Source organism: Cucurbita moschata, unplaced genomic scaffold (genome assembly GCF_002738365.1).
Source record: "Cucurbita moschata cultivar Rifu unplaced genomic scaffold, Cmos_1.0 Cmo_Scf00033, whole genome shotgun sequence".
NCBI lineage: Eukaryota > Viridiplantae > Streptophyta > Magnoliopsida > Cucurbitales > Cucurbitaceae > Cucurbita > Cucurbita moschata.
Genome location: NW_019268549.1, coordinates 508,695 through 517,849, shown reverse-complemented (window position 1 = coordinate 517,849; position 9,155 = coordinate 508,695). Strand labels below are relative to the sequence as shown.

At 34.7% G+C, this 9,155-nt stretch overlaps 3 protein-coding genes across 8 annotated transcripts in view; 2 read left to right on the top strand and 1 right to left on the bottom strand.

Annotated features, from left to right (window-relative positions):
• The window catches only part of LOC111430256, a 4,566-nt gene extending 4,006 nt beyond the window's left edge, over window positions 1–560 (top strand). The window contains exon 4 of one of the 2 annotated variants that reach the window (XM_023066427.1): window positions 158–560. In XM_023066427.1, the coding sequence (XP_022922195.1) occupies window positions 158–163 (6 nt within the window). In that variant the 3' untranslated portion in view covers window positions 164–560. Of the gene's footprint in view, window positions 1–140 lie in introns of both variants that reach the window. The other variant, XM_023066426.1, reaches the window with a different exon arrangement.
• A 905-nt stretch (window positions 561–1,465) lies between these two features.
• Window positions 1,466–2,512, bottom strand: LOC111430255 (zinc finger protein ZAT9-like). The gene has a single exon (XM_023066423.1). The coding sequence runs from the start codon at window positions 2,388–2,390 to the stop codon at window positions 1,632–1,634; it is 759 nt and encodes a 252-aa protein (XP_022922191.1). The 5' UTR covers window positions 2,391–2,512; the 3' UTR covers window positions 1,466–1,631.
• A 1,650-nt stretch (window positions 2,513–4,162) lies between these two features.
• Window positions 4,163–9,062, top strand: LOC111430253 (polyadenylate-binding protein RBP47B'-like). Of its 5 annotated transcripts, XR_002708300.1 has the most exons (10): window positions 4,163–4,280; window positions 4,381–4,620; window positions 5,342–5,825; window positions 6,450–6,523; window positions 6,592–6,722; window positions 6,958–7,054; window positions 7,927–8,082; window positions 8,357–8,457; window positions 8,569–8,739; window positions 8,864–9,062. XR_002708300.1 is itself a non-coding variant. In XM_023066421.1 (9 exons), the coding sequence occupies exons 2-9, from the start codon at window positions 4,486–4,488 to the stop codon at window positions 8,657–8,659; spliced, it is 1,263 nt and encodes a 420-aa protein (XP_022922189.1). In that variant the 5' UTR covers window positions 4,163–4,280; window positions 4,381–4,485; the 3' UTR covers window positions 8,660–9,062. The 5 variants fall into 5 exon arrangements, 3 of the variants coding, with proteins under 3 accessions (XP_022922189.1, XP_022922187.1, XP_022922188.1); XR_002708301.1 differs by lacking the exons at window positions 8,569–8,739; window positions 8,864–9,062 and adding an exon at window positions 8,175–8,286 and having other exon boundaries at window positions 8,357–8,447; XM_023066421.1 differs by having other exon boundaries at window positions 5,342–5,819; window positions 8,569–9,062.
• Window positions 9,063–9,155: the final 93 nt, after the last annotated feature.

Below are 9,155 nucleotides of genomic sequence, written 5' to 3'. Positions count from 1 at the left end.
AAAAAAAAAAAAAAAAAAAAAAGACCCATAAAGTTCATAATTTAGCTTGTGATGGGTTCAACTAATAAACTGAACCTATGATTGTCGTATTAAACTTAATGTAGACATATTATTATTGTATTAAGTGAGTATTAATTTAAGTAATGACATGGTTTAGTTGTAAGATGGTGATGGTTTGGTGCATATGATAAGTACGTAAATGGCAGAGATGTTCATTTAATCCGCATAATTAGGCTCCATGGGAATTTGCCTCGTATAGGAGGAGAATCTCGTTTAAATGAGGATGGGGACGGAGATTACATTTTTCGTCTCCGTCCCCAATCTCAACCTCGCCCCAATTTTGTCTCCGCCCGACCTATCCCATCGACATCTCTAGTAAATGGGTGTTAAAAGATTGCATAGTATATTGGGCCTAGTCTGAATTGTGGGGCCTCATGTTGGTGGAAAAGCCCACCTGCTCAACTTTTATGGATCTGAGCTCTCCCCATCACCAAACATTGTTTTTCTTTTTATTATTATTTAAAAAATTAATTATTTATTATTGAGGTGACTTTTTAAGACCATGCAAAAAGCTCTTTGTGCTAGTCTCTATTTGATTTTTTTTTTTTTTTTTTTTTTTTTTTTTTGTGAAAAAATTAACTATATTCCTAAATTTTGGCTGTATGGATTAAAATTTTAAATTAACAATGTATTAATTTAAAATTTAAACTTTAATTGATAATTCTTATTTGGATGGGTGGTTTATTTTAAGTTAAATAATACGATATGCTACTTAACTTTATAATTTATTTTAATTATATCTCTTAATTTAAAAAGTAAATAAATTTGTTCGAAAAGATACTTCATGAAATTGTTTTAAATTTTTTCTTAATACAACGAATTAAAATTAACGTGAGAACACATGCTTATCAATTTTTGCACTTTAGCTCACACAATAATTTACTTGAAATTTAACATTTATTTTATACAAAATTTAGGAGTTGAGTTCAACATTTATTTTTATCAAAATACCCTAAAATCAATAATAATTTGGTAATATATAAATTTTCTTATCTATATGTTATAATTCATACATGTAAGACGCCGACATAAATTCAAATTATATACCACTAATTATCACGGTTGTTAACATGGAATTAGTTGAGACTTCTTTCTCGAATTTGTGTATCACGAAAAATCTTTACAAGTAGATCTTTACAAGTGGCATTGTCTTTTTTCACTCACGCAATATTGTTGAGTCGGACTTTCACTCGTTGTCTAAGATTCCTCACTGTTGCTCCTTATAGGAGTCGGGGCTGTGTCTTAAATCGACACATATGTTTCACTCATTTCTCTTAAAAAGCATTAATCTTTCTTTACTCTCAATACTTTTCCACTAACTTTCCTAATCATCTTCTTCGTCTTCTCGAAGTAAACACATTTCTACGGTCAAAATAGACATAAAGAAGAAAAGAAAGACCCATAATTAATTAACCCATTGGACCAATTCTTTCACTAAACTTCGTCTTCTTCCAATTACTAGAAAAAACAAGAAACCCACAAAAGAAACTGAATTGTTTTCTTGTTTGAACGATCAAAACCCATCAAAATCAGGCCATTCAACTAATTAATAACAATCATTAACAAATTCCTCAAGCATCCGAAACTACACTGTAATCATCTTCTTCAATCGGCGCCGGTAAGTTCAGATCTATCAGACTAATTTCAAGCTTCAAAGAAACAGAGGCATTTACAGTAACAGCAGCGTTTTCAGAGCTCACAACATGGGATCTCTTATGGCCGCCAAGGGCTTGTCCTGATCCAAATAGCTTAAAACAAAATGGGCATTTGAAGACTCTTCTATTTCCGCCATTTTTGAACTCTTCGTGTTCTTCCTGTTCTTCGTCGAGCTCTGTTTCTAATTGGCAGATTTTCTCATGGCTAAACAGAGCTCTGTAAGATCGGAACAATTTCGTGCACTTTCCGCACTTTTTCTTCCTTTTAATTCCCGTCAATGATTTCGTTTCTGGTTTCATCCATCGATCGCGTGAGAGCATCATCAGAGACATGGCGAGGTCTTCCTCCGGTGAAGTATCAGAAACAGAGCTGCTCGGTTCCAACGGCGGTTTCCGGTACTTTTTGGATCGTTTCCGAGATGGGTTTGTGGATTCCGTTTCGCTCTCTGTGTCTTGAAGGAGAATATTGAAAATTCTCTTGGGATCTTCTCGAAATTCATCGTCGTCAGCGGAGTAGGAGGAGAAGGAAGAGGGAACACCGCCGTGGGTCTCTGGAGGAGTGGGCGGAGGGAGTGGTGGCGCCATGGCGGCAGTGAGATGGGCCTTCATGTGGGCGGCGTAGGCTCTGCCATTGGCGAAGGATTTGAAACAGAGGTTGCAAATGTGGGACTCCATTACCGAAATGAAATCAAAGCTTTTTTTGGTTTTTGGTGGAATGGAAAGTACAGAAGGGATTGGGAACTTAAAAGGAGTAGATGACAAGCATTCCTCCACCAAAAGGAACAATAAACAGCACATCCAATAAATATTTTCTTTTTTTTTTTCTAAATATTCTCTTTCCCAGTAAGAAAAAATTAAAAAATAAAAAGCTGGTATTTCCTATTTTCAGGGTTGTTATTATTAGGTTAAATTAATAAAAATTATATCCAAATTTCAATATCACCCCTTAAATTTTAATTTTTTTTAAAAATACTCCATTTTTTAAAAGATGTTACAACTTAAATTGTTCAAACTCGTGCCCAAAAGTACATGGGTTCAAATGACCCGAGTAGGCTGTTTAATCCAAACTATAAAGTTTGGGTTGACTCTAATACCAACTGACACAACATCTACCACTCAAAAGTGTGAATAGATCTGTAAATAGAAACAATAGAGAGTTCAAATGAGACTAGAATTGTGATGGAAGGTTAAATTTCATTCATATTCACACCGTTTAAATATGATACAAGATACCAACAAATAAGGAAAATATAAACTAAAGAGAAAAATATTAACTGATTACTAAAATCTAAGAGTGACTAATATTCTCCGAATAAAGAATATCTTGACTAATTCAAACTAGCAAGAAGTTAGACTAAATTTTTACAGGGGTGGGTTGAATTTTTAAAAAATTGAAAAATTTATATCGGTCTTATGGGTTGACAGTTTTTGGTTGGGTTAATCCGATCAACACAACAAATAGGTTTACCACTCAATGCTGATGTTAGTGATTAAAAATATTTTACCTTTTTAGCTGATGTCAGTGATGACTGTGACTTGTGAAGATTTGATATTTTAGTTTGATGAGGTTTTAGTTATTAATGTAATATGGACGATGGTAAATAAATTTTAAATGGAATTAATAAATAATAATAATAATAAAAGGCAAATTTGGTTCGAAAACGACAAGAGGTTTAAGAAAGTTAGAGGCGTGAATGGGAAAGTAGGGACAAGCAACACGCAAACCTTGCCGGTCGGAGTAATTAAAGTCCTTTTTTATTTTGTGAGCCCTCTATTTTTTACAAATTCCACAATTTTCCATTTCCATTGCTATTATTGCAAATATTCTACTTTTGGGGGGCTCATAAGTAAATTAATTATTTATTTAATTTTCAAATCACCAATATTTATCCGCTTTACCCTATCATGAGTACCACAATGATGTTCCTAGACAACCTTGATTATGTAACATGTTTTTTTTTTTTTTTAACAAATTAATTATTTTTTTGGTTGATATTTAATTTAAAAAATATATAATATGAAAAATTAATACAACAATTATTTCTTAATTTTTAAATAATTAATAATTAATAATTTAATCTTAAAATTTTAATCGTGGTGTGATATTAGTCCATTTTGAGCATAAACTTTCATAAATTTGTTTTTTATTTTTAGGTTATATTCGGAATGAAAATTATATTATTTACTTATAAATTCATATTTTTTTTTAATTAGTGAAGGTGGAACTACACCTTCTAATAATACTCAATTTACAGGATGATATGTAGACTAAAATAATCAAATAAGTAATTTATTGGGGACCATAGTGAAAAATAAAATTCAAATATCGATGATTAAATGTGAATTTTAAGGACCAAATAGTAAATAGTAACTAAAATCAATTATGAGATATTAGAAAAATGTCAAATTTCAAATATTACGGGTTAAATATAAAGTGATATTTGCGAATTAAAAACATGAAGAAAGAATAGGGTAAATAATTGCCATTAACCGTACTCCGGAGTTCGATCGAAGGTCCGAGGCGAAAACGAAACCCTAGCGGTGGGAGGTGACGAGAATCCGCAGGTTTTTTCTTTTAATCTTCAAATCTCTTTACTTGATTGTGTTTCTATTGTGATTTTGAAGCTTTGCGCCAAAATCTTTGGAGTCACCGATTAATTTGCAGAGACGGCGACGTCGGAGCATCATACACTGTAGAAACCATATTACGAGGCACACGTGAACACCAGAAAGTTGAAAGAAAGTAAAAGATAATGTGTCAATAGGTACGATGGCGACTCTGGCAAGTCAACCAACGCACCATCAACCAACTTCGGTGGAGGAAGTTAGAACACTTTGGATTGGGGATTTGCAGTACTGGGTCGATGAGTCTTACCTTAGTTCTTGCTTCGCTCACACTGGCGAGGTTCGTTTGTTTTTTTTTGTTTATTTCTTCCTTCAAAATTTTAGGCACTTTTGTGTTTAATGATGTTGCTTTTAATCATAGACCCATTAGGACTTCAGTAGTTTCTCAATCTAGATGTGTGTATGGATTTTTGAGCTTTTGTTCGTTAATTTATAGCGTATGCGATTATTATCTAGGTCTGAAAGTAGGAAAAATGATTCAATCTGGTTGCCTCTTCGTAGCCATTGGATGTGGATTCAAAATTCCGCATGTACCTAGTAACAACTAGATATATGTCTGAGATACTTTTGCGGTTCAAATTGTGTAAAGCTGCCCACGACATTTTGGCGGCCATCTCGAGTAAGCTCTCCTGAAATTGAGTTGTTTTCTTCTGGTCTTTGGAAGTGAATTTGCGTGATCAAATTAGAATGTGTTTGTATTTTGGTCCATTGCTACGAGAGCTGAGCTGTAGGGAAAGCCTCTCTTATGACCTTTCATGCCACTGAATGGGGATGAGTTTGATGTTTAATGTTAAAGAGCCGTGGTAGCGAAACGTCATTGTGTAAAATTATAGTTATTTTCTAGTAGTTGTTATGTTTCAACGGCCAGTACAAATATACTTTTGATGCCTGGTAGTTGTTTGTGTTATTGTATTCGAGTAAGAGCTTATGACTTTTAGCTGTTTGAGAAAAGAGAGTATTCTGTTATTTGTGAACTATTCTATTTTTTTTTTTTAATACAGGTAATATCAATTAAAATTATTCGCAACAAGATCACAGGGCAGCCTGAGGGTTATGGGTTTGTGGAGTTTGTGTCTCATGCAGCAGCAGAAAGAATTCTGCAGACGTACAATGGGACTCAGATGCCTGGAACTGAGCAAACTTTCAGGTTGAATTGGGCTTCTTTTGGAATTGGAGAAAGGCGTCCTGACGCAGGCCCTGAGCACTCTATTTTCGTGGGGGATTTGGCTCCTGATGTTACAGACTATCTGTTGCAAGAGACCTTTAGAGCTCAATATCCATCTGTTAGGGGTGCTAAAGTTGTGACTGATCCAAACACAGGACGTTCAAAGGGATATGGTTTTGTAAAATTTGCTGATGAAAATGAAAGGAATCGAGCTATGTCTGAAATGAATGGTGTTTATTGCTCAACCCGACCTATGCGTATTAGTGCAGCAACACCCAAAAAGACCATTGGTGTTCAGCAGCAATATACTCCAGGTAAAGGTAATGAGTATGTGTTGTACTGTCTTTCCTTTTCTTCATTTTATCACTTCTCTCGTTTTCTAATCTTTTTGTTCCATATGTAGCGGGTACTATCTTTTTTACTTTTCATCCAACTTTCCGGCCTTCCTAGGTTTTCTATTTGTATGAAACTGGTCTGGTTCCTGTCTGTGCGAGGAGTCATAGATATGAAGCTATTTGGCTTAAAAAGTTGAATTTCACCTTTTTCACTGAAAGTTCTCTTTTGGATACTGCTAAGCAATTTTTGCATCAATGAACCTAGAGCTAGGAGTTCAATAGGCACAAATGGACCATTCTGAAATTTTAGCAGATATTAGCTGAATTAGTGTTCTTGGATCTATGATGAAAACTTGTCAAGTTGATTGTTCCGTATGTATAATGTCTATGTCAAAGTACAATTTATCTCTATGATCTTCTCGGATAAAAACGTTAATCAATGTCAAAAATAATTTCTGAATGCCTTGATGGGAGACGTCATCTGTCAGTCACGAATGAAATTTATTCATTGTTATTATTATTTTTTCCTTCACCTAAAGAGAGAATCTTAGGAGGGGGATAGTACTGCTATTTTTAAACTTGTACTTACCAATGTGCCTCTTGGCTCAGCAATGTACCCAGTTCCAGCTTACACTACACCCGTGCCTGTGCTTCCAGCAGATTACGATGCAAATAACACAACTGTAAGTGAAGTGACTGTTATTTTCTCTGGTTTCTGTGCTTATCTCTTACTACATTGATCTTTATGCAGATATTTGTTGGTAACTTGGATCCTAATATTACAGAGGAGGAGTTGAAGCAAACTTTTTTGCAGTTTGGTGAGATTACTTATGTGAAAATTCCTGCCGGCAGAGGCTGTGGCTTTGTACAGTTTGGGACAAGGTATGTTAGCATGACTAATTTTATTGATCCAAGTTGATTAAATTTAATCTTTTCTTGCTCCTGTTCCTATGCCCTGAAAGAAGGCCATGAATAAAAATAATAGTCAGTGGAAGAAAAAAATTATTGTGGAATAGGGAGAAAGCTTTTGTGTACGTACAATTTTCAAAGATATGTTATCTTCTTCTTATTTCACCATGAACATTTGGACTTGGATTAAGTACGTGTGTCCATGCAGGGCTTCTGCTGAAGAAGCCATCCAAAAGATGCAAGGAAAGATAATTGGTCAACAAGTGGTTCGTACTTCCTGGGGTAGAAATCCAGCTGCCAAGCAGGTAATTGACCTTCTATTTTAGTACAGAACAAATATTTACTTGATTTACTAAAATTCTTTTTACTCCGTGGATGTGATGTATAATTATGCGGTTTATAATTTAATGCTTGGGTTCACAAGAAATTTGTGTATAAAACATTAGGCATATTGTCTTTTATTTATTAATTTTTATTTTTGATAAGAAACGAGAATGAATTAAAGAAAAATGATACAACCTAGGGGGCCCCGTTGTGAGAATCCCCTCCGAAAAGAAGCTATGAGTAGGCTTTTCAATTGTTAACAATGGTAGAAATGTTGTATTTACAGAAGAATTTTCTGTGACTAAAAACCTCACCAAGAAACAAGGAGCTGTACATTTCTAAAAAAATAAAAAGAAGACTACTTATCTTCAAAAGTTATTTGGTTCCTTTCAAACCATATGTGCTAAAAACAATGCCTGGATTGCAAATCTTCATAAAATATTAGCATGTTTGGACAGCAGTCTTTTATTTAGCCTGTGAGTTTGAAATTCATCTATATGAAGAAGGCTTGCATTTCATCATATTTAATAATATATATATATATATATATATATATATATATATATATATATTTTTTGGTTGTGAACGTTAAAACAGAATGGTATGAAAATAGGATCTAAAGAAAATGTATGGAAACGAGGTATCCTAAGAAAAGAATAACAGAAAATCATCTATAACCTGTATCAGACACAATCATTATCTTAATTATAATATATTGTTTCTTCTTTTGTGCACTCCTTGATAAAATTGGTTATGCGCGTTATCTTTCTGTTAGCAGCTCTGTGTACTGCTCATAGTGAACTAGAGTTCACTCTATTAAGTAAACTTTGATGAAATGGTGATGAATTTTTAGGACTTGGCTACTTGGGGTCAGCAAGTTGATCCGAACCAGTGGAGCGCCTACTATGGGTATGGAGGAGCTTATGATGCTTATGGATATGGAGTTGTACAAGATCCATCTTTATATGCTTATGGTGCATATTCGGGTTATGCCTCGTATCCTCAACAGGTAAGTTTCATTTTCTTTAGACGACAAGGAGCTGTATATACTTCCGTGGTAGGTAATGGGCAGTGTGATTGTTATAATCTATTTGTTTGCAGCCATTTTCAATTGGAGTCTATTGGGTGAATTCTAATTGAACTTTCTGGATGCTAAGGCTTAGAATCAGAATAAAATGAGTGGGAATCAAGAGCAATATATGTATAGATAAAGGTTGATATATTCAGAAAATTCATTGCCTGTTCTGATCTTGGAACTATTTACATAAACTATTTTCTTTCAGGTTGATGGTGTACAAGATTTGGCCGCTGTAGCTGGTGCTGTCCCTGCCCTGGAACAGGGAGAGGAATGGAATGATACGCTGGATACACCAGATGTTGAATGGTTAGGATCTCTCTCTCTTTTGTCCCTATGGAGATACAATACGAGTTTGGAAATTTACAATTCTCTATCAGTATTTGAACGTGCATTGACATCAAGTTGTAAATTTTGCAGTTTAAACGACGCATACCTCTCGAAACACGAAAGTGCTATTTTAGGCTGGCCTTTATGGTTGACTACCTCATCACTGGTTAGGCAAACATGAGCTTGGTGGTCCTCTGCATCTCCATTGTCGTCGGTAGTCGTAGGTCATCAGCGCACAAAGGCAGCAGGAGGAGGATTGTGGTATGTACTTTATATGCTCGACTATACTTCGGAAGGATGATATCGACATCATACTGTTGCTGTGTACTATACAACAGTAACACTGTTATTTAATTTCGTACTTCATTTTCCTCGTTCGGGATAGGTGCTTTGATGCTGTCCTCCGCCATTCGGAAATGGCGTTTTCGTATCAGGAGAGCATCTGCTTTGTTCCGTACCTTGTTTCTGTATTCATATTAACTACATGTGCTACCAGTTTGTCTGTTTTTTAACATGCAACTCGAGCCGAAAACCGTTTCTCAGCTGAGATTTAGCCTAAAGTAAATGAAGTTTAAATGATGAATGGAAATGATGGTTGTCTCTAAAACTTGTTCCTCCCTTTCTAGAAAATTAGCTATTTTTTAAAATTCTGGAGTACAATTTGAATAAATTAAATA

What these genes read in the sequence shown, in the direction of transcription:
- LOC111430255 (XM_023066423.1), bottom strand. Translation starts at nt 2,390, where the DNA reads ATGGAGTCCCACATTTGCAACCTCTGTTTCAAATCCTTCGCCAATGGC.
- LOC111430253 (XM_023066419.1), top strand. Translation starts at nt 4,486, where the DNA reads ATGGCGACTCTGGCAAGTCAACCAACGCACCATCAACCAACTTCGGTG. An exon ending in GCAATATACTCCAGGTAAAG is followed by an intron (nt 5,826 to 6,449) that starts GTAATGAGTATG and finishes CTCTTGGCTCAG; the next exon opens with CAATGTACCCAGTTCCAGCT. An exon ending in ATGCCTCGTATCCTCAACAG is followed by an intron (nt 8,083 to 8,356) that starts GTAAGTTTCATT and finishes ATTTTCTTTCAG; the next exon opens with GTTGATGGTGTACAAGATTT.